The sequence below is a fragment of the Xiphophorus couchianus genome, chromosome 9, assembly GCF_001444195.1.
Source record: "Xiphophorus couchianus chromosome 9, X_couchianus-1.0, whole genome shotgun sequence".
NCBI lineage: Eukaryota > Metazoa > Chordata > Actinopteri > Cyprinodontiformes > Poeciliidae > Xiphophorus > Xiphophorus couchianus.
In genome coordinates this window covers 13,318,202-13,343,206 of record NC_040236.1, presented here as the reverse complement: position 1 = coordinate 13,343,206, position 25,005 = coordinate 13,318,202, and the positions used below count along the sequence as shown (strand labels likewise).

General features: G+C 37.8%; 1 protein-coding gene across 3 annotated transcripts in view; it reads right to left on the bottom strand.

Annotated features, from left to right (window-relative positions):
• The window catches only part of agbl4 (AGBL carboxypeptidase 4), a 461,529-nt gene extending 436,744 nt beyond the window's left edge, over positions 1 to 24,785 (bottom strand). For 2 of the 3 annotated variants that reach the window (XM_028027772.1, XM_028027773.1), the window contains exon 1: positions 24,430 to 24,728. In XM_028027772.1, coding sequence (XP_027883573.1) covers positions 24,430 to 24,590 — 161 coding nt within the window. In that variant the 5' untranslated portion in view covers positions 24,591 to 24,728. Of the gene's footprint in view, positions 1 to 24,429 lie in introns of all 3 variants that reach the window. The other variant, XM_028027774.1, reaches the window with a different exon arrangement.
• Between the last annotated feature and the right edge of the window lie 220 nt (positions 24,786 to 25,005).

The following is a 25,005-nucleotide window of genomic DNA, read 5'->3' as shown; positions in this document are numbered from 1 at the left end:
CTGGATAACAGGGCAGTTTACAGTACAAACTCTTTTTTTTCTGCTTGTGCGGTTTAGTGTTAACTTGCAAATCAATTTTTTGGAGGTTACAGGACAGACTGGGAGTATGCCTGCATATTTATTTATGCGACATGAATTTGTAGCACATCAACAAGCTAAAACCAAACTTGACATTGAAGGGTGCTGGTTTGGCGTCAGGAGTTTTGACAGACACTGATTAGTTTGTGTATCTTCACACCATCCTTTAATGTTCGCACAAATATCAGCAGCAAAACATTTTGGTGTAGTTTCCACAAAACAAACTAGCAAAATAATATTTTTTTAGTGCTGACAAACAACATCTGCATACACCTCTCTGCGTAAACATTTTGTCTTACCGCTGTGTCATTTAAGCATTTTTAATTGGAGCATTTTTACCATCCAATTAAAAATGCAATTAGAAAATCTAGATTTTGAACACAGGCATCCATGTTCAAACTCATTAAATGTTTAGATTTGTGTTCCTTTTATTTGTTCGTCTTGATTTCCATTTAATTTGGGGGAAAAAACTGCTGGGAAAAAACCTTTATGTGACTTCTGGTTCTGAGGTGACAAGGGCCAAATAATAAAGCAGAGGCTTGAAAAAAAACATTAGGAGACAAAGGCTAATCGGAATCTTCATCAACCTGAGCATTTATTTTTATTTTAAATGATTAAGCAGACTGAACTACAATCAAACCTTCCTAACAGTTTTAATTTAGCATATTTTGTGGCTAACTAACATGTTTGATGTTAATAAATGCATACCAAAGCTGATAGAAACCCAAGACACTGGTCATCTTCTTTTACAACTTTTTTCAAAGTGGAGCTGTGTCGATGTGTGGATATTTCATACTATTTGAGTTTCCCTTTTTGTCCATTGCTCAATTTTCTCCCCGTTGCTGCTGCTCTCTGGATGTCGTATGGAAGCAGCGTGAGGATAAAGTAAAATATTCCCCTCACACTTTGCAGTGAATGCCTGCTGCTTCTCCCACAGAGCACCGCTGTGAACACGGCTCTGGCAGAAACTTTCTGAGCTACTAAAAATTTAAAGACAGCCTTTTCTAGCAATAAAGTTTATTTCACATCTTCTTCTATCTTTTGCCCTTAGTCCATGCTGAGGAATACGATAAAACCTGTCAGCTTTAAGAGCTCCTGACGTCCGCCACCCACAGGCCTGTATCAGCATCCAAATACTTTCACTTTCCAAGGGCACTTTGAGCAGCGCTTTGGTTCAGCTCTCCAGGCGGGAGCATACTGAGCCGAGGCCACTTTGTGCTCTGTGTGCCCATGTTAGGGCCATGCATTATGTACGCATTTCTCTGGATAATATGCTGAAAAAATGCCCCCTGCCTGCCCTTGTTATTGGAAACCATCTCGGGATGAATAATGACAGACATCAGGGTGCCAAATGTCCCGTGCAGGACACCATAGGAATTTTTCTGCAACAGGAGGGGAACAACATCTGTTTGACTGCTGAATGCAACGCCGATTCATCAGTCTCTCACACAGACCTCATCTTAAAGTCCCAGTCAGATGTTTCATAAATCCACTGAGGGGTGCATTTGATTTAATGTCATTATACGCCCTTAACACTCAATCTGATGGCCAATTCAATCTTCAATGATCAGAACTAAAAGTCTGACATAAAATGAAAAGGAAAACTTCTCTCCTTTCTCTCCCACTGCTCACTGTGAATCAGAATAGTTTTAATCATGACTTGTCTCTTCTGCTTCTGAAGGACAACCACCCAGATGTGAAATCTCCACTGGTGGGAGAAAATTGCAGGCATTTCATTTCATTGCCTCAAGTCTCACCGAACTAAACCCTGAATAAAAATTTACTGTCCCTCCCCAAAAGTAATCATTCCCCACTAATTGCACCTCTTTCTCTTATACTATGAACAGCTGCGTATTTATGGGGGGTATATGCGACAGGCCAACAATAAGTAGTGCACTTACAATTGTCAGATCCCCAGCTCAACCTGAATAATCTTGACAGGCCAACTACTAGTCATGCACTCCACAAATTTGGCATCTGTGGTTAAAAAAGAAACATGGAAGCAGGTGCTCTGGAAAGATGAGATAAAAACTGAATGTTCTGGCTTACATTCAAAACTGGAGGAAAATTAATACTGCTCATCACCCTGAACACACAGTTTCCTATGACGAAGCATGGCAGTGGCAAAATAATTCTGTGGGGACGCTTTTTACAGCAGAAATGGAAAATCTTGTCAGAGAAAGTAATCTTTTAATAAAACCTGTTAGAAGACACTTCCACTTCACAATTATGCACCGTGTTGTACTTTGCACTTTGTGTTGGGCTGTAGACACAATCCTGATAAAATACACATAAGGTTTGTTGTAACATTACAAAATGTGAAAAGTTTATGAATAGTAAATAAAAAGAACAAGACAATAAAATGGTTATCACAGGACAATCCAACTTTAGACAACTGGAGGATGGATATAACATTTAACATATATAAAATGGCAAAAATAACAGCCTCAGCAGACCAAACAGTTTTGTCTATGGTGACAGAGTTGGGTTAGACGATGTAAAAACTAAAAGATCTGATTTTATTTTCAGAGACCAAACTTGATGAAGCCACCCTGATGGTCCACTGTCCTATAATAGCCTTACCTTATAATTACTTAACAATATGCTTTTGGTTGTATTCTTGTTTATTTTTCCTTTCTCCGGGAAGTGGAGTTGTATCTTTGTTTTGTTTATCATAAGGTCCTACTTGTCCTCCTTTTCTCAAATGTTGAAGTTGGCTTTGTGATGTTGAGGACAAATGTTATGTAAAATTTGCGTCCTTGGGAATCAAAGATAAAAAATTTTAAAAATGTAAAAAGGTACATAGGGTGTGAATACTTTTGCAGGGCAGTAGCAAAAGTAAAGATGTACAAAATGTCCTCACGTCAGCAAGCTCTCTTATTTTGTTCATCCAGGCCTCTGACTGGTCCGGTCACATATGTTGAGTAGGGGGACAAAGCTGAGTGTACATTCTGCATGTTAAGGACTCTGGGGCTTGACATCTTCTCTGTGAGAGTATTTTCACAAGTCTCCCTTTAAACGAAGGCATTTAATACAAGTCAAAAGTAGGAGAGGATTTCATTTGTATTCTTGAATAAATCTGCAGGGAAAGGATTGTGGAGGGAGGAACTGACATGTGAATGGAGAGGAGAAAATGTATGCCTCAAGGAAGTAGACTTGAGAGGGAAAAATGCATAAAGAAAAAAAAAGAGATGGATGAATTGCAGGGATATGAGGGTGCAAATAAGCATAAATCATATGAAGCAGGGCCCCCTCTTTCAAAGGAACAATCTCTTTCATCTGACAGCTAATGATAGTACTGCTCTCAGCATAGTTTTCGTCTTACCCGGGGCGCTATTGCTTTCCATTTCTTTATTGTGTCTAACCAGAGTTCACTTAAGTGTAATATGATGAAGTCATTTTTTGAGGTCACATAACAATACACCAGAGAGATGAGAAAAATCTTTTCAAGTTCTCAAACTGACAAGAAAACTTTAATGAATGTAGAAACCATTTAAACATAAACACAGTGATCTCCCAAACTATCTAGAGTCAATTATTTTTTACATTAGAGACTGCTATGGGCAAACTGTTAAATATATAATTCTACCTTAAATCATTCACCTAGAGTAAAAACAAAATAAGTGCAGATTAGCTATATAATTTCACAGTTTTATTCCCTATAGACATTAAAAGTAATAATTGTAATCCAAGTCCTTAGAAAGGTCTGAAATCATATATATTTGCTACAATAAATGTAAGAAAGTTGGGTGAAGAAAGAAAGTTTTTTAATCCCATTTTAAAATAGTAAAATACTTTGTTTGAGTTAAGAAAAAAAACAAACATAGGCCTACATACATACTCAACAATTTAAAGTTGCCTGATGGTGGTACAGTCTGCCGTCAACATTTCAGTTCCCAAATACACAATACATGTTTGAAAACCATACCGTATTTTACAGTAATTAAGAATTGAGTGGCTTGAAACAGTTCTCTCTTAAAGTATTGTCTCTCTAACATTTCTTGGCATATGTGTATAACATGTTGCTTTTTGAGATATTTTCGCCTAGTTTATGTTGTCAGACAAGTTCTGTTAATTTTTTTTAATGATTTTGCAGATCCTGCCAGCGAAAATAATTTGAGCCTTGACAAAACAATGTTAATACTCTGTTCAGGCTGTTCTCCTCCTCCTACTGGGTGGATGCACCCTGAAGATGTTTAAATTTGACAATAAAATGTGATGAAATCTGAAAGCAGCTAACTGTAATTGAACTTAATTTCTTATTAAGTTCAAATAAAATTACAAAAATGTTTCATTTTATTCTTAAACATTTGTGTTCCCAAGATGCCAAATGAATCTTCTTTTAAGGCACATAGCTTGGGTGTTTTTACACCAAAATAAAGCAAAATTACTTGTAATATGTCATCCTAAATCCAGTCTGAATGATATGTTAGAAGATTATTAGGGCTACAGTGCAGTATGCACAACACTGGACAATAAAAGCTGCAATGCTTTTCCTCTCCATCTATTACCATCTTGGTTTTCTGTCCTTGCTGGTTGTTTATTAGTATTTCCAGTGGAAATCCGTTAAAATGCTACTGTCTGATCTTAAATTAAACATTCGGTGGATGTCCTTGGATGGAAAACAGGGAGAACGGTGAAGTGTAATATTTTCAGCTTCTACTTCCCTGCTTTTTACTCACTTTTTGATGCCATTTTAATTGTGACAAGTTTAGCCAGTAGATCAGCGTCCCAACAGGTATAGCTTACATTTCTTCATCCACCTTTGAGTTTATTTCTTGAATGCGAGTTTTGTCACGTTCGAGTAGAGGAGCTACAGGCCAACATTTTCCAACGTTTGAACAGAAACCGTAAACGATGCAGTGTTATTTCAGCGCCATTATTTTTCTTTGTCACAAAAAAACTGTTCAATATGTTTCACTTACACAGTAACATTTACTACATTTGCATCACAAAGCAAATACATTTTAACAAGTAACTCCTTCCCTGTTGCTTACAAATCGAGTCTTAGGATAATGGTAGGAATGTTTCCTTTCTGAGCTGTAGATGCATCCCAGCACCCACAGCAACCATTTAATGTCTCTGACTGCGTTTCTTTTTTATGGCCTCAAATCTTAAAGAGGTCTTTCTCCAGAATTACTGCACATTGAGGTGCAGCACAGAGGCAGGATAAGAGCTCTCGGGCGTTTTAGGGGACAGGTGTTTAAATGCTCCGTGTGTGTGTGGGGGGGTGTGCATGTGCATGGTTTTTACAGGAATGTCTGCGCGTTCTTGCCTGTTTTGGTGCATTTGTGTGTGTCCTGCGTGCTTCGTTGAAGTCCTGACAGAGGTAATCACTCAGTGAGATGGGAAGACGAGGCGGCTTTAAATGCCGACACTGTTTTAGGCTTCACTGCATAACCAAATAACGCTCTGTGTGTCGCAGGGGCTAATAAGGCGTATTCCTTTTTCAAGCAGCTCAAGGGGAAAATAGCCTCTCTGCCTTTAAAAAAAAAACTCCATGAGATAAGAGTTTTTCTTCTTTCTAAGCTGAGGAATAAATGCCATTTTAATGTTTTTTCTTTCTTTCTGTGCTATCAGGAGTGGAAGTGACACATTGCACTGCCCCTGAAATGTCTTCATATGGGTATTTATTGGTTCCAGTTTCTCCTGGCTATGCTAATAATCCCACAGCAGTGGTGTAATGGATTTAGCCAAACCTCCTTAACCCAGGTATCTCTCATTCCCTTTCTAAATCCAGAGATTATTGCTGAAAATATGTTTTCTGCTTTCAGTCGTTCTGTCAAGTCAGCTTTCTTAGCACTGAAGGCTTTGGAGAAATTACAGGACTTATTTTGGTTTTTGCTCAACTTAAGATAATCACCAGTTCAGAGCGAGGATGTAGATCTGGGTTTGCAGAAGCAGTGTCTCGTTTTGGTTTTGCTTGCAATTCATTGAAATTAAATATTCTTGTTTACATAGCAACCACCAAAAGACTCAAAAAAATAAATACAAATCTCACTGTACATAAATGTACCCACTAAAGGACATTTTCATACTTCTTTTTTTTGTGACAAACATTAAGACTGACCTTAAGCTCAACATGAAATATGCAGATGCATACAGTGTTCTGTCCATCCCATACAGACCCTGTTCAATGCAATAAACTCCTGTACTCCTTACCAGAAGACAGCACTAAACCCTAATTGTTTCCACCTCTGGTTAGAATCAGCTCCATGTGTGCAGACACACACACGGAGCTGTGGGGATGCTGATGCTGTTTTTTAGGACATAACAATTCTGACAAGTGAATCTTGTTCTTGCTAAAGAGCTTGATAATGGTCTCACCTGACCAGATCTTCTCTGAATCCTTCTGGTATTCACTGGTAAGCCCAACATACAGGTCTAAGAAACTTGCATCTTAACATATGCTAAATTGTGGGTATGTTTTTCCCAGAAAACACAAATACTAAGTGATTCCAGTATTTTTATCCAAAACAAAATAGAATTGGTACAAGAGTTCAAAAATATAGGGGTCATATTTGACTCAATTTTGTGAGGGGAGACAGCAGAGGATTATGAAAAGAATTAAATTTAGCCTTAGAGAAAACCAAGTTATGTTTTAATGCCATAGTTGCCACTCATATGACATACTGTATAACAAGTTGGTCATCGAGTAGAAAATCAATTTTAAAATCAATTGAATTACGGTAGTTATAAAGAAGCATGAAATGTGATAAAAATCCTAAATCGTGTCATCATTGTCAAATACTTCAAAAACATAAAAGGCTTAACTTGGGCAGCATGTTAAAATATCACAATTCTGTCTTGGCTCCACGGCTAATGCAGCAATTTATTCGAAAGAATCCCAGGGAACGAGGGCAGACTGGAGGGGCAATCGTTCAGTACCGCTCAGAAACACCACTTTTTTTCCAGACATGCAACTCATACCAATTTCAACATAAGAGTCGTTTCACTTTTCATTCAACTTAGAAAGCATTTTCAAAACTGGCTATTGAAAAGCCAAAAATTGTAATGAGTTTTGTGGTCACTTATACAGTATATTCCTTATTTAGTTGTGTTATATCTGTGGTTTTCATTAGGGGTGCACCGATTGCTGTCGATTCCGATTTTGGCCGATACCAATTTTTTTGTCTGAAATGTCGCTAAATATAGCAAGAAAGTTGCTGAGTTGACTATTTTTAACTGCAAACATGCATACATGAACTGGAGGGCCGATCTGTCAGTCAAACCTCTCTTAAAGCAAAGCAGAAGAGGGCAGCATTTGATTTTTAGACATCCACTGCTAAAAGTTCAGGGTATAAGATCAGCTTCACATGTACATATCGGTCGATCATTGATCTCCCAAAATTAAGGAAATCAACAGGCCAATAAATTGATGCTCTTCTAGTTACCATCCTTGTTTTTATTATCTGTGTTTTAACATTAGCCTAACAACAAGACAATGGAAATTAGACACCTGGCTATAATCTCACATGTAAATGTGCATTAATATGCATTGCGCTATGTTTTAATAAATTGAAACGACCATCGTTAAAACATCAGATCCTGGCTATCGGTCTGTTTTAGTTCTTCAGAAGTTTTTTCCCCCATTTGTCTATCAATGTTTCTTTCCGCCCTCGTTCACAGAAACGTGTAGCCTACTTTTACAGTCTCTTTCCATCGTTGTCGCTCTGTCCATCCATCAGTGCATTCATTTATCTTTGTATAGCTTTTTTCTGATGACTAGCATCCAGAACAATGCCGAGCTCAGGCAGGCAAGGTCCGTGGACGTGTGATGGAGTACTCCACTCTACAACCTGGCAGCGACGTGAACAAATTGATTTTCTGACAGATTAAAATAGATTAAACCAGCCATAAAAACAAGCAGGAAAGGGCTTAATGGACCATATGTGCACAATAAGCTTTCATATGTATTCTTTTCCCACATCTCCTCAGGCCATCCATCTTATTTAGCAGGACGGGTTGCAGATCATGCTAACGTGACTGTCATGAAGGCTGGAGTGTGTCCTTCATGTGGTTTTGAACATTTCAAGCATAATCTTTCAAATAGATTCAAATTAGTAAGTACTGAAATGTTCACCACATGTCAGAAAATTCACACATCTTGGTTAAAGTTTATCTAAGCACACATTTCATCACTACTCGTCAATCTAAGACAAGTGTTCCACATTTTTTCCACAAACTGTCTGCCGATTTATTTTATTTAAAATTCAGGGATGCCAAAAGTGATCAAAGTTAAGTTTCTAACCAGCCAAGTCATTGTTCAAAGCCGACTGGTGCCTTTACGAGATGCCCTTAAAGCGAAAGATTGCAAAAAGATATCAAGACATGATGCCCCTCAACTGCATGACACATGTATACAGGTGGGTATTTGTGTGTGTGTGTGTGTGTGTGGAAGGAGGGGTTAATTAATTATGGCAACTTAACAGGTTCAAATAAACAACTAAGTGGTGAAAAGTTCTTTAAAAAAAACAATCACAACTAAGAAGTGCTGAGGATTCATGTAAAACAGCAGATATCTGACCAGTGCCTGGCTTTTAAATTGAGATGGGTTAGAAAAAGACAGATTTTACACATGCTACTTGATTCAACAGAAACAGTTAAGCTATTCCTCCTTTCATCACATCTTTCGCTCTCACCTTTGTCCAGCAGAAACTTCCTCCTAAAAATTTTCCAATTTTGTTTAACCAAATCTTCACAAATGCCTCTGTAGAAAGCTGCAAATGACTATTACATAAGAGCTGAGTCACTTTTTTACCCAAAACTGCCAGAGGACTCTGCCAAACCAGACAGAGGGAGACAGAGATGATGTATTTTTGGGCTCTAAGAAATAGCGACAGCATTTAATCCTTACTCAATTCCTTCTGTTTTTTTTTCTTGGTTGGCTTAATTTCTTTCTTTTTTTATTCCTACAAAATTATAGAAAGCTAAAAACATCTAGTCGAAAGTAAATAAAGCTAGAATGGGGTGTAGATGGTGGGTGCTCATTTATTTAGTTATTTAATCCTATTTGATAGAGACAGATAAAATAAAAATAGATCAAAACAATCTGATGCCTGTATCACAGTGTTTAAAGCCAAGAGTGATTCGCAGCTCCCATCCCTAGAAGGACCTTTAACAGTTGAATTAAATGAAGGTTAACAATAAATATGAACAGAAAAAGAAACTGGTTATCCATAAGATACAAAAGATTTTTCCATATTTACTTAAGATAGGCCTGGACATTTTTTAAGGTTTCAGTGGTATTATAAGTATTGTATGAAAGTTTGACAAGACTAAGCCAGATTAAAGTAAAACTATATATATATATATATATATATACACACACATACATTTTCGTGCAATTATCTTAAACCATGTCACACCTGGCCTGTTCGGTCAAACAGTTCTTAGGGAGTTGAATTTTCCTGTTGGTTGCAGCAGTATGGCTTGGTACAACTTCATCAACCTGGGTATAAAAGCACAGCGCTCCCGCCCAGAGGCGAGACGGGAGTTGGAGTAGCGAGTGTTGCCATGTCGACTGGCAAGCATTGATCGATAGCGTTACTCAGCTTCACAAATGTGTGATTTATTTGCAATAAATAAATCACACATGTATTTATTGCTAATGGTTGCAACTCTCGCTGCTCACTCTGGACAGAAAGGCTGCAGAGTGTTGTCGCCATAAAAGTCTCAAACAACACAGTTTTTTTGAAAAAAGTCACTAGAGGAGTCTGAAAAAAGTGTAAATATATCAAAGTAGATAAATTGACAACATTGCTTCCTTCATCCTAAGCATTTGTGCTTAGGTATGTTTTAAACTTTGCAAGTTGAATTTGACACACTGATGGAGCTTTTATGACACTGGCTCTCATCTTGAGCAAGGTGCCAAATAAACATGACAGAGTGGTTTTCAACTTATAAGTGCTTGGATAAATAAATTTTTCCACAATAGTTGAAAAAAAATTAGGTCAGATTTTGTAGTCAAGCTACATAAAATCTCCATTTGCAAGTCAGACCTCAAAGGAAGATGGGAGTTTTTATTGGGCAGTAAAATCTTGATCGGCGCATTTCTAAAAATAAAACGTGCGTGCTTAAAACAGGCTTCTGTGTTTCCATAAAAACAAAGTTGTGTACATTTTATAACCAATACACACAGACATGCTTCAGATGTACAAAAAAACTGCTTTCATTAAAAACTTATGCCGACACCTGTTGCAAAAACCATCATGGGTTCCTTTGAACGTGCAAAGTGTTAAACACACACACTGTCCTGCAGCATCCCTGTCTGAGGCTGGGTGTCAATGCAGCATCTCACTCTGTCACTCACTGGCAACCAGCCTATCAAAATCCAACAGCCCACACTTCCTGCTGTGAGCCTGATCAACTTTATCCACTTCTAAACGATTCACCAGCTGTTTTAGGGAATTTCTCCACAACGAGGACACCAACGTTCACAAACACCTTGATGTCTATTGACTCAGACGGATTAAAACTCACTAGAACATGTGGGCTTTTGTGTGATGATCACATTTTTGGCAGGCGTACATAAAAGCAATGTGATAGGATTTAAAACCTCCTTTTGAAGTTTTGATTAGCCAAGGTAAATAAAGTCTGCGTCATCTACAGCAAATAAAACTCCAAAGGTTGTATTTGTTCAGTCACACGTCGTCAGAAAGGTGTTATTTTAAAGAAAATGTTAGCCTTTTTTTGGTATTTAAAATTAAATTATATTTTTATGATGTGCTATATGATGTCACCTTTTAGAATACCGTTGAGCTCAGCTGTTTGCATTCATTTTAAAGTCTCCTTTAGCAGGCCACTCTCCTCCCACCTACTGCGAGCCACTCTAGATAATAACATTAGACGGGGCTCCTAAAATGGAAAACACAATTTTGTCTCTGATGATTTCATTAATTTCTCAGTGCAGGAGATTAAACTGATTTAAGTTCCCAGACTCCAAAACAGGAGCCATTTTTAGGCTAAGTGGCCCCTGAAGGTAGCAACACCATTAGTGGCACAATCTGTTGGGAGAAAATACTCTTTACCTTGATCCGGACTTGACCCTTAAGAGCACAGAAATGAAGTAACTCTGTTGTTTCTGTCACTGACTCTTAAAACTGGAATACTCCAATCCGGCTAAGTAGGGCTATCAAAGAAAATTATCACTGTCACTGGGGGGCCCATAAGGGGTCATTTTTCCACCAACAAATGTCCACAATGAGTTGCCGACAGACTCCAAGTTTAAATTCACCAGACCATAACATATTCTCCAGGTTTGAGATTTACTCCTACTTCATGTCCATCCTCCTTTGTAACCAGCAGATATAACTGCAAATTAAAAAAAAGGTTAGAAAAATCCTTCTCAGACCACCGAATGGTATGATTTATTATAATTGATGTTAGGTGTGTGCCTAATAAGACTGAATGTTAGAATTAGAGTCAAAAAGTGTTTCAGAAAAGTCTTAGATGAATAAAACAAAAACAAAATGTGTGTGTATACACTAAGTTTCATTTTTTCAACATCATGAAACCTGACATTTCACCAGGCTTTTAAGAGCCACAGTAGAGATGTCTGAACATGGTTAGGGTTCATCAAACAGGCTAAGCAGTCCTGACTTGACATCTTTGTTCAGGGTAAATTTGGACAGGAGAGATAGACTAAAAATAAGTTTTCAACAGGTTAGTCTGGGCTGAAAAATTGTCATAACATCCTTAAATAGCCATTTAAAAAAGATGTCACTGAATGTCCATAGTTTGGATGGGGGAATTATTTTACTAGGGTGTGTTTCAATTACGCACAAAGCGCTGAAATGGAAACAATCATGCATTTAATTTGCATTAGTTTAAATGAGGAAGGTAGGGAAGTCCTAGCGCTGTCAATCATCCTCGTGTAAGTATTGCTTTAAATGCTAATGGTGGAGAAACAACTTACTGTTCCAGGAAAGCAGTTTCTTCACCATCATGGGTGGCCATGCTAACTACAGCCTGAGCATTCATGGCAGGCTCTGCTGATGGGGACAAGTTGTAGTTTAGCAGAAAGCAAGGAGAAGGCTGTGAGCAACGCATACATGAGAGTGATTGAAAGCACTAAGACCCTTCTGTCGGCTCCGGTTGGTAGTTTTTGACTGAGCTGTATGTTTCTGTGGTTAGTACTGGGAGAAGGCAGAGGAGCTCTTATTTTTTCACAGCTTATTTGTCTCATACAATATTGTCAAGACATAGTGACAGCTTTAACAAATGTAAAAAAACAAAACAAAAATAAAAACAATTTTTTATAAAAGTTAGCTTTAACTAAGTTATGTGTGTATTTCCTCAGGATCCGCTGATTGAAAAGGGGAGAAATAAAAACTACAAAAAGTTAAAAGATCATAAAGTATTAACGGTTCTTTCCTTGCCACGATGAATAAAATACAACCAGAACCAAATATTGTCATGTAGAAGAGGACCAGATAGTGTAACGTAAAGACATTTTGAATGCAGCTGATTCTGGATCTGTAAGGTTGGATTAACCAGCATGAAAGCCTAACCACAGCATCCCAGTTTCCACTAACTAATGGCAGAAATTGCTGTATACTCATAATACAAACTGTATTTTTTTAAACTGACTGACTTTGGCTAAAGTTTAGTATATTGGTGAGTGATAAACAGATTGCAATTATTTCGTTGTAAAACCTTTTTAATCACGACTGATTTTAACGTTTAAAAAACGTTTCAAAGCACAGAGTGCTAAATATTTCAGCATTGTTTTTGCTAACATTTCTTTTTAAGAAAATATCTGAAAAGCTATTTATAATATAGGTGATGGAGATATTAGTTAGCTGTGTTATTTTGTGTTTAGCTGCAGTAAAAGTTGTTTATCCAGTTTAGCTGCACACACAGATTGTTCCTTTTATAAATCCATTGTTGTTCCCTGTGACTGATTTCTTCAGCTGCTGCAGCTTGCATTCAGAGTCATTATTCTATACAAAGTAGGCACAGGTTCAAATGCATTTTTTGACACAAATGGGCATCCATACAAATATTCAGGCATACTTTAACCCACAGACATGTACAGAAATGTTACAAACACTTTTTGTAACACAGAGAGAGAGAGAGTGAGGGGGAGAGAGGGAGAGCAGGCATTCAGCAGCCATGTCTTTCTGTAGGATTCTCCTCTGGGTGCTGCGTCCAAGGTGAGTGTGCTGGCTGGCAGCTCCTGAGGAGTTGGTAGGAAGAGATAGCTGAGCGAAGCTATTAAAATACGGGCAGGAATTTCCCTTATCTCTTCTTTCGAGGCAGCTCGCTCCGCTTTGTGCTATTATGGAGATAAAATGCACAGAGGCTCGGAATGAGGGAGGACGAACGGGGGTAGAGGAGAGGAGGGACGAGGTTGGGGAGGAAAGGCGTAAGAACGTCAGATTTATGGAGCTCGGGAAGCTTAAGGTTATTAAATCGGAAGATTACTCGGCTGCGAAATTGTTGAAGTTTTTACGAGAAGTTGAGGGATTTAGGTCGGTATTAAACAGCTAGGCATTAGGAGTCCGGCAATAAACATTATTCACAATTTATTTTTACTCCCTTTCTTCTGTTCTGCTCACACCTGTAATTAGCCCAACAGGGTTTCCTTTCCACCAGCCAAACAGACAACATCAAGCTCCTCCTAAAGGTTTATTTTAAGGGACACCTGCACCTCTCTTTTTTTAAATCTCCATTTTACTAGAAGTAAAATGGAGGGAAAATAAATAAAACAACTTAAAAAAGAAGAGATGCAGCATGGAAATGGAAAGAATGATGTTACCTGTTATGCAAGGCCAGCTTGCATATGCATAGATTTCACCATTTACGGTAATTTGATCACAATTATTTTCAAAGAAAAATGTGAGGAAAAATGTGACGACAAAGGCTACAGAAAGATTTGAGTTTACAGTCAAATTATTGTTTACCAAAACAAGCAACAATAAGCAGTGAGGGGAGCATTACCCGTCGTCACTGTGGGTGTATCATGGGGAAGATGAGCAGCAGCAGCAGCAGCATCAATCAGGGTTGTTTTGTTCTGCTTTAAGTGCTGCAGCCATCCTGTGTACATCCAGCCATGTGTACCGTTTACTGCCGACAGTTACAAATGATAGTCCATTCAGGAACATTAACCCCAGTCCTTGGTTTGCCAAAACAAAGTCCTTTTTATAGAATGGATCATCTTTATTGTTAAATGCATTGAATGGTGAGCTGGAGATTTACTGGGTTTTTTTCTCCAAAAATGGATGCATTGAGTTTTGCATAGTCTGTATTCATCCAGAATGTATTAGTGGATTTCTCTCCCTGACACGGCACACTTTCCTGAGGGAGCCTTTTTTTCTTACTATTCTTTTGTGTAAGAAATAATTTGTCCTCTCTGAGGGTCAGGTACAAGACGCCCATTCATGAACACACAAACATGTCGTAGGATTTGTTGTTTTTTCTGTTGAACTATTTTTTGATGCAATTGTCTTAGGTTGAATCAAATTATTTAAAATATTTTTGGAATACGAGAGTATTTTGTTTTGCTTACATGAGTTGAAGATTCTGCATACTGTCCTTAATTATTGTAGATTCACCAAAATCCAAGAGACTTTTGTACATTTGCATGAATGTTTTCCAACAACGTTTAAGCCTCTAAAATTAATACATTTACGAAACTCACTTATTATTTAGTATATTACGCATTTATCTGTAACTGAAAAAGTCCTGACCCAAAGCTAAAGAATGGGGAAGAAATTTCAAGGGGAGCTTGAAAATGAAAGAACAGCAGCAAGAGGAAACTAGCCTTAGCCATCATCTGTATTTTTAAAAATGTAGATAAGAGTTAGGTTTCAACTCCTTTTTGTATCCATTTTAAGTTTAAGACCACTATCCTTAAAATGTAAAACATTGTAGATACATCAGTCAGTATTGCTATGACAACCCTGATGGAGAAGGAAAAAAGGCTTTCTGTCTTTTGTACGAGCAAGGCTCCTTCACTGTGATGCTGGATTCAGTAAAATGGTCACTTTAACTTTTTGAGACAAAAAAAAAGGTCAAGTGATTGATCTCCAAAAAGTTAATCTGCCAAATAAAACATGAGTGTCTCTAACATTCTCTTGTTGCATAGTTTATTGAAAGAAATGATGTAAGTGTTCACCTGTCTTCAGTGTGAATCTCTCTGAAGAGATCCTTACTCTTTTAAATCCTCCTTCCACTAAATGACCTATAAAGATGAAAACATGGCAGTCCTGCTTGAGGAGATACTGCAAATGTTTACGACTGAGAAGGAAGCCGGGGTAGCTGAAAGCAGGTAAGGCACACAGATTGAGAAAATCCACACAAAAAAGCCCTGGCTTCTTGCTGAGAGGAAGTGCTCAGAATTGCACCACCCAACAGTTACAATTTTGCTTTACCTTAATTTTCCAATTATGGGGATTTACCTGCACTTTACCACAGGCACTGGAGACACATAGTTAGACTAATGATGTGTAAAAAAAGATGAAAGACATGTTCTTATAAAGGGATTAACAACCATAAATACACACATGTGTTTGTTTACTACTTCACTTTAACATGTTTTGATATAAAGCTACGACTCATGATGCTTTTAGACACTAAAAACCCTCTGAGGAAAGTGAAGCACCATGGAGCTCGCTGAGGGACTGCGCACGTCTCAGTACTTTCTGTTCTGTAGTATTGTTAACACGTGCAAGCAGTGATTAAAAGACGACTCAGAATTGACAAAAGATGTAATTTGTGACATAATGGGTTAATAAACTATTTCTATCAATTATTTTTGGAAGAGAACTTGAAATGTTTTGATTGCAATAGTTGTAGAGTTTAGATCAGGCCTATAAAACCCAACCTGGCCCATAAATATTGCATCTGAACCTGATCCAACCCGATTAGCTAACATTAATTTGCATCCGACATATAAAGCACATAGTTTGAAGCTGAGAAACATTAAATCACTTTTAAAAGCATTGTGTCATTGGTGCCGTTCTGTTGCAGGAACTCTATGCTGATATTGTGTAAAAACATGCAAAAAACTGCTAAAACCACCTTTTCTAGTTGCCTTTTTAACTAAAAACATTTCTAATTTTGTATGTAAAGAGCCACGCGTGGCTCTGGAGCCGCAAGTTGCAGACCCCCGTGCTAAATCTACACAGAAAGGCACAAATATGCAGAAAATGTGTCCCAATAATGGGAACTTAGAACAATATGAATCTTTGAGGGACGGATCATTACATTTTTACCAAATACTGGTTAGACAGAGGTTTAACAGCTTCTTGTCATTCGTGGAAGAACCCACCAGTGTTTGTTGACATTCAGACAGAGAGACAGCCACCTCCTGCTTCACTAGATAATTCTCCTCTGCAGCACAGCAGAGAGAAAATTCATTAACCCCTCTGCCACACATCCACTTCAAGAGATGTGCTTGTGTAATGTGGCTGTAAGCAGCCTTTTAATGCTGTAAACACCAACTTGCTAGACGTCAGGATGTATTACACAGTTCGAGTAAATTGTCGAGAACTCGTCTACAAGACTGGGTTTCATGGGCTGTGGATAAATCTTAAAAGTACGTGATAAATATGACATGAATGCAGATGTGTAGTTTTTGCAATAATAAACTCGCCCCGCTCGCACAGTCTGCGAAACACTTATTTGTTACAATTGCACTAATATAACACTTTAGTTTTGCTTTAAGTGCCAAAGGGGGAAATTTAAGGCAATACAAATTAATGTTGTAAACCCAGTAATAGTTCTGTCTTGTCATTTCAATGCATTCAAATTAGCCACAATAGTTTCTTAGCCCCTCGAGGATAACAGTAACAAGCTGTAAAAACAAATAACCTGGGTTCGCTTTTTGTGAAATTATAATGTGCAGGCAGAGATTTTTTTTTTTTTTTGCACATCCGTCTGTTATAAATAAATCATGGTGGTATGTTTTATTTTGGCATGATGTCACCATTTATTTGAAGAAATATCTGTCTCGTTATCCATTTAATGCTTCACAGTCTTCCATGAGGAACCTGGTGCTGCATTTACAGTAAGAATAAATATGAGATGAGAAAGAAAGTAAAAATTAATGAAGGTATTTAACTGCCAATAACCTCAAGAAACCCCTAAATCTAATTTCATCCTGCTGCTAATGATTATTAAATACAGAAATTAATGAGAAAAAAAACTGCCTGCCATCATTACTGTTGGAAGATGGGAAACAACAGGGTACAAATCGGAAAACCAGAAAAAAAGAGAATTACTGAATAAATGTTTATCATTTGAATATTTGGACATTAATCATGAAATGTAAATAATCACTTTCTTTAACACTATATCCTGATCAACTTTAATACATTTATTGATTATCTATACTGTTAGGTACCGTTTATGGTCTTGAAGGGTAAAGAATGGTTCAACCCAGGGACTGTGCAGGCAGTTCTGGTGGGAATCCGCCTATTTCTCCAAATTTAATAGTCGAATATAATTCCAACCTAACAATCTTCAAAATATTAATGGAAATTAAAAACATCTAAAGACACTTTTGTGCAGAGCGGATATGTAGCTGAATATCTGGCTGGTTATTAACAATATAGTAAATAGAGTGAGAACTCTTAAGGTTGTTTACAAGAAAAATTGGTGAGATTTCTGAAAATTAACAAGAAGCCATTTATCTCATTCAGCTCTTCTGATTGAAATAATTGTTACCTTAGGACTATAAAGCAGCTTTTATAGGCTTTAGGCTAAGGAACAATCCAGGGTTGAGGCCCAAGGAGAAGGTTTATACACAATGATGATAAATAGTTGATAGTGGGTCTGCAAGCCAGACCATTAAAGAGATGACAAGTATTGTTTGTGAGCATAATGTTTCTTAAGTATTAAATTGAGTTCAGTCATAACCTTGCTGCTGTTTTTGACAGTACAAAATGTTAATTGGTCAAGATGTTACTGTATTAAAACATTTTAAAATTACTCTCTCTAAACATTCCTCCTGCCTCTTTACCCAGAATAATGAGCTGTAACAGCTACTCACTTAATTTCAAGCCAAATGAGCAATGGTTGTATCATTATTTTAACTTCCGTTCCACCCACCACATGTATGGCATTAGATTTAATGCAGTTTTAAAGCAAAGCAGCATGCTATGAGATGTATCATAATACATAGTTAATAGTTACATGTTGTAAGGCAACATGTTTAGGTTTTGCTGTAGACCGACTTGAAACTTGGTATTTCATTGTCCTCGAAATACCATTTTGTCAGTTTCTTTCCAGTAGTGCAGTTGAACATTTGTGTGTAAAACATACACACACGCCAGATATTGGTAAAAAAAAATAAATGTAGGATGTCATCTGCTTCTATCCACTGCTGTAATATTTCAGATAATCACTGTCTGCTGGATGGATGGCGGATGAATGTACAGATCAATGTAACAAGTTCAGAATAAAGTTAGTTGCATCCAAATGTTACATCACTGGTTTAAAACACTCCACCACTGGACTCTAGAGTGGTGGAGATGTGTTCTCTGCAGTGATGCACCATGCCTCAATGTCTGGCAATACAGCTCACAACTCTGGGTTTGGCTTTAGCCAGAAGTCTCAGAATATAAACGCATTTTGGGCAGTTTCATGCAACCAATTTGTGGGAGCATGCAGTTTGAACATAACTGCATATCAAGGCACAACTTTGATATGGAAGAGCTTAATTGGTCAATACAGAACATCTTTGAGATGAATTTGAGTGGATACTGTGACCCAGGCCTTCTGCTCCAAATCCAAATTTCCTTAAAAACTCCTAAACATCCAGGAAAGTCTTTCCAGAAGAGTTGAGGTTGGATTGACATCATGCTAATCCGATGGATTAAGAATGGGATGTCTCTCATCTTCATATGCAAGTGACAGTAGATGAGTAAATTGGCTTTGTAGTCTGCCTGACTCAGCTTAGCAGTTTCTATTAATTGTTTCCAGTTTGACACATTTATAATCAGATTGAGTTGTAGGCAAACAGTAAAACATATCTCAATTCTTTTTCTTTCCTTCAGGCTGTGAGGATTTTGAATAAAGCCCCAAAAGACAAACTCATCCATGAGACCACTGCCCTGTCTATATCCGCTCCTCCAGCTGAAAACAATACTCACAAAGCTGCTTCTTAATGGGATCCTTCTATCTCTCTGCATGCAGGCTGGACCGCATGTTGAAGAAATTATTCATTTCTGTAAGTTAACAGCCAAAATTACTGCATAAATGGTATTCTTATGTCTTAAACATCTCTGGACTTTGCAGGCACTTTCATCCTTTCTGGGGGTGAATTTTGGTCCTTTTAATTTTAATTAATGAGTTTTGGAGGACACACAGTCAGGTTTAGCAATCACCGATGGCGCCCAGTGAAAACTGTGTGCTGCCTGCATGCCATTTATTTCCTCCAGTATCTGCCTCTAGCACACTCACCCTCTGCAGCCAACAGGCTCCTTCTGTTCCTTTATCACACACAACTCTGCTCACACATAGCAGTGCAAAGGGAGTAAATGAGCACACACACATGGATGCACACTGAGAAGATGAAAGGTACAGGAACTGAGCAGAAAAGGAAGAGGGGAATGAGAGACAGTGAAGATTGCAGCTTAACCTCACGGCTCCACTGTAAAGCACCACTCACTCGCAGAAACCTCGCTGATAGCCATCTGTCTGGCAAAGGAAAGGCACTTTTACCTTTCCAACACATCAGCACGCTCACAAACACTCATACTGCAAGCACAAGGGCAGGTACTCATATCTATCCAATGTGCATTTACAGACGATAAGTAAAAGAAGATATTCTGAGAGTGACTTTGAGCCGTTTTTGTTTATCTAACCGAAATGAAAGCTTGGATAAATTTATCTGCACAATGAAATCTGAAACTGATCAGAATTCAAACTGCATGTTGCTACTGTACAGTATTTTTCCTCCATTCTTGCAAGCCTGGCTTGTGTAGGCACCTATTGACTAACATCTATTTAGAGTCAGTGTGTGACTTTCAGTGACCAAAAAAAAAAAAAAGCGGTAACTCAAAATCCTGATCAGAATCCGAAACCACTTTTGCCATAAATCTAGAGCTTAGTCAATAGCTCCCTCTGAAGGAGAAAGAAAATGTTTGCTGTGCATCCTTGGTCTCCTCATCTCTCCAACCTGCCACACTTTAAGTCCCTCTCTTCAAACATAAATTCCTTGAAATCCTCCCACTTTCCCACCTCTGCAGCAGCTCCACAGCCCTCACCCTGGCACTCCTTGGTGTCTTCTCCTTCTCCTCTATCCATCTTTGTCCCCCTGATCAATAATCAATCTGCTAGGGCCAAGGCCAGGGGACCCCACACCATCTGTCACCATTGGGAGGGAAAAAGAGAAGAAAGTCAGAGAGATGGGTTTAAAAGGAAAAAAACAGGGAGGAAGAAGGAGATAGAGTTCAATCTATCTCCATCTATCTCCATCCGTGGTCAGGTCCACTTCGATGGTATAGATCATAATTTGGAGAGTTGTAATTGCTGGTCAGACAGTGGGAGAGGGAGCCAAAGGGGGGATAAGGGGACGTCAATAAAATTTCTTGGGTATCGCCCTCTCCTCCCTTCTTGCCTACTCTCCTGCCTGACCCAGTTTACTTCTTTCACTCCTCTTCACCTCCTCCTTTCCATCTGCTTTCTTCTCACTTTTCCTGCCATCCTCACTTCCCCCTCATAGTTCAATTTACAAAGATCTACAGACCACAACAACTTCATTTATCACTCTTACCCTCAGATTTTATGTTGGCGTGCCTGGAAGGGCCAGGGGTCTTTTTTCTTGTTTATCCTGGTGAAGCTTTAACGTCTGTTTTTCTGTTTGTAATCATATCACTGTTAATGTGTCTACTGATGATGATGCATATGCTACAATTTACACTTGATTTAGTCACCGTGAAGTTATTTAATAGTTTAACAAGTATTAAAAGTGAAACCTCAGTTTTTCCTTGAGACAACCAATGATGGCCTGTGTGAAAGCTTAACATGTTGAACAAATGGATGTTAATTTAGTCCAACAATACTTAAAGATTCAAGTAAACCTAAAAATCTTAAGATCAGTTGCTGGAGAGACAATAAAACAAACTTTTATTCCCACTTAAAATAACTGAAATCACATAAACATCTCACATCAAGCGCCAGGGTTTCCCCAGTGTATTATGAGCCTGGCGGGCCACCCGGCTTTATTTGTGCCCCCACCAGGCTTAGCATTGCTTATTTACTTTTAATGTTTGCATTTTTTTAAGACTTTATAATTGGTGTTCAGATAATAATCTTCCAATAACACATAATTATCAAGTGATATTTTCAAATTTCCTGTCAATTTTAAACATTTTTTAACTCAGAAACACAGTGAGTCGCTGGATGAATGACTGCTGAGTGACCTAACCCACGGCACTTAGGACGTTTCCTGGGGGAAACTTTGAAATGCACATGTCTAAAACAGTGCTAATCTGCGATTTGAAGGATATTTGCCCTATTTAAACATCAGATATTTATCAGAGAACGTCAGAAAAAATTGTGGCAACATGCGAGTCTAGTGTATTCCAAGAGATCTCAGGCCTCTTAAGTCAGACATTTCACTCAGGTGGAGAACATTTTTACCAACATGTACAAGCAAGTTCACTCTAAAAGAAGCTGTCAAGATACTAAAAGCATCTTGTACTTTTAGATACTAAAAGTGTCTGGAAAATTATAGTTAATTTTCCAGACACTTCTCAACAGTCTGCTGCTTGTTCCAAGCCATGTTACTGTTGATGTGAAACCGCATGTCTGTATGCTCAGAAAGAGACACAAATGTAACTTTCATTGCAAGTGCACAAGAAGGAAACCTCTGTATAGTAAAAAAAAAATGAAGCTGTTTGAGTAGAAATCTTTATAGCTCAAAACATGCACTTTCAACTATAACAACATACAATTTAATAGGAATAATTAACAAGTTCTGTGCAGATAGCTCAGTAAATAGCTAAAACATTATCTGTAAACACAGAGCACTCTTCAATGCCAGCAGATTTCAGATATGACGCAGAGTCAGTGCTGCAGGTGGAAAATATTCACTTTTCACTCATTAGTTCTCTCTGAGCGGCCTCCCCATCTTTCACCTGGTAAAGGGTGAACAATGCTGTTAATCCTCACATCTTCTGCCTTTAAGCGTAGAACTGATGGGAAGTTTTGTGCTAATCTCAGAGTGTGACTCATCAAAACAGTTCCTGTGCGAGTCTCGATAATAAGCTGTCATAGCTAGACATAATTTCATACATCTTAATTATTTTGTTACCACGCAACTGTCAGAAAAACAGTGTAAATATATAAGGCAAACAATAAATGAAAGTCAACTTTTTGATATGTTGGAAGCTTTAAAAATGGGCAGATTTTGAAATGTCATTTTTGGAGCGTATGTTGCATTTAAAATAATGTGGTCTAGAAAAGTAAACCATCAAAATTATCAAGATTGATTTAGTTTTAATTCTACTGATTTATGTCTTTGTGTTAATAGAAGTCTGCTTTTGGCTACTCTGTGAAAGTCTTTGGATTCCACAATGATTGCCAAGGCCTCTATAAGAGTCCATTGAGCATCAATACACCATTTATTTTATTTAACTGAAAGATCCCACTGAGATTAAAAACTTCATTTTTAAATGAGACCGACTCAAGATATTCAGCAGCAAGTATCCACAAAGTTACAAAAAAAAATACACAATTAACCACAAGCAAAATGGAAAGAAATTATATTAACATTCGATTAAAATTACAAGCAACCTAAATGAAACACTTGCCTGTTATGGAATTGGCCTCAAGGAGTCTTAGTGTTGATTTAAAATAAAAAATCAATAAAAGTTAACTATAATTTTCCAGACATTCTGCTGCTTGTTCCAAGCCAAGAGAGCTAATTGGACAGAAGCTTTTTTACCAAATTCAGTGCATGCAAATGGAACAGAAAACAACAAGTGATCTTGTAGACTCAAATTATGTCCAGCATTTTTCATTGGAAGAAAGGAGCATGTATAGAATGACAACAATTCAAGCATTGCCTTTTATATAAAGCAATACAAATGAATGCTCTGAGTGGCCAGAGCTAGATATTATACTCAACAGTATAACTCAGTGATGAGTCAGAAATATTTGATTAGTGCTAATACATACCATTCGAAGACAATGAGCAGAAAGAATTTATATGCATTTCCATAATCCTCCGTAAAACTGCTGCAACAACAAGCCGCTTCTTTGTATGGAAATTTACTACTTTGATAGTAAAAACCCAATTTTACCTCCGGTGCTTTCGTAGATTTGTGAACATTTGGTATAAAGTTGAGTGAGTCATCATTCAAGGCGCCCAGATTTTGTATATGTGAACCGCCTCCATTTTATTATGATCAAGAGGGATCACTGAAGAAATCATTTGTGATTCAATTGGAAAACATCAGCTTTGTTTTGTCTGCATTGAGAACATGCCCTAGCTAAATTAATGAGTGCTAGACAGAAACAAAAGCCTTCTGCAGGGGATCCAGAGCTGTAAATGACTATATCATCACCATAAATACAGAAGTTGTCACACCCTAAGTTCAAGATTGTGTATGTAAATGATAAATAGAAGTTGCATTTGAACTATATTGTCAACAAATTTTGACTCAACATAAGTAGCAACACCACCAACTTTCTTAAGCCTATAAAGTATGATAGATATTGTATCCAGCAATGCCAAACATGTTCACCAAATATAGATTTACACAACCAAATTTCAAAAATTTTAACAATATTCATATCTGTTAATTGAACCCAAATCCTTACACATCTTGGATAAACTGTGCACATTAAGATGAACAAGCTTTAGCAGACGTAAGTATTGAGTATTGAGTATTTAACTTCAGATGGTGTCTGAACTGGGATTAGGTTGCACAATAGTACATAACATCAATAGCAAGACAATCGGTAGTCTGACATTATACACCAAATTTGACTTTTGAATGTTGCAGCTAAGCAGAATTTCTCATAAAATGTGAGGTAATCACACAAAGCATGAAGGTTTTGAAGTTGAGATAAATCTTTGGGTAAGTCAGGTGATAAGGTCATGTCCTGTGCCAACTGAATTGAAAGTTGTACATGATATACATGAGCAATCATACAAGTGGACCTGTTCACAATGTCTCAGACTGAACACAATATTAAATGTACTCACCTTAGAATAACTAATTGTCTCAAAGTCTTCCACAATCACTAAGCAAAATATAGTCAAATAAAAATGCTACTATCCACAAAGCAAAATGCAGAAATATATCAGCAAGCTGTACAAACCTAAAATGGTAGAAAAGGCTTCAGACAGTACAAGCTTCAGCTTGGACAACTTCAGTTAGCAGCACTGACCTTGGTGTAGAGTAGAAGGCTTCAGCAAGCAGTACAAGCATCCCGGTGATCCCGATGGCTTCAACACGGAGCATCACGGTGCAGTGGGGTTTAACTCGGTGCTGAGATTGACCCACGCTGGTACAGGTCCTTGGATATTCAGCTTCTGCAACATGATTCATAAGATGGAGTAGGCCAGGGGTGTCCGAAGTCTGTCGTCAAGGGCTGTTATCCTTCATGTTTTAGATGTCTTCCTGGTTCAACACACCTGCATCAAATGAGGGCTCGTAGTAATGGTGCGTTCCGGTTACCTGGGAAGTGAGAACTCGGAGCTGGGTTTGACGTCAGACCCGAGGTAACAGTGTTCTAACTAAGAAGTCTGAATTTCAACATGGCCGCCCATAAACTTTATTTGTAATAGCTCTTACAAACATAATTTAAGCATTACTTTCCATAAGCAAACACCATTTTTATGTATTTTTTTCTGTTTAGGCCCTTATGTGACATTGAATTAAGATGCATTTTTGCATCTGTGTCTTGTAAATGCATGTTTCCATCACATTACCTCTGATGCTAGGAGCGGCCATATTGAACCCG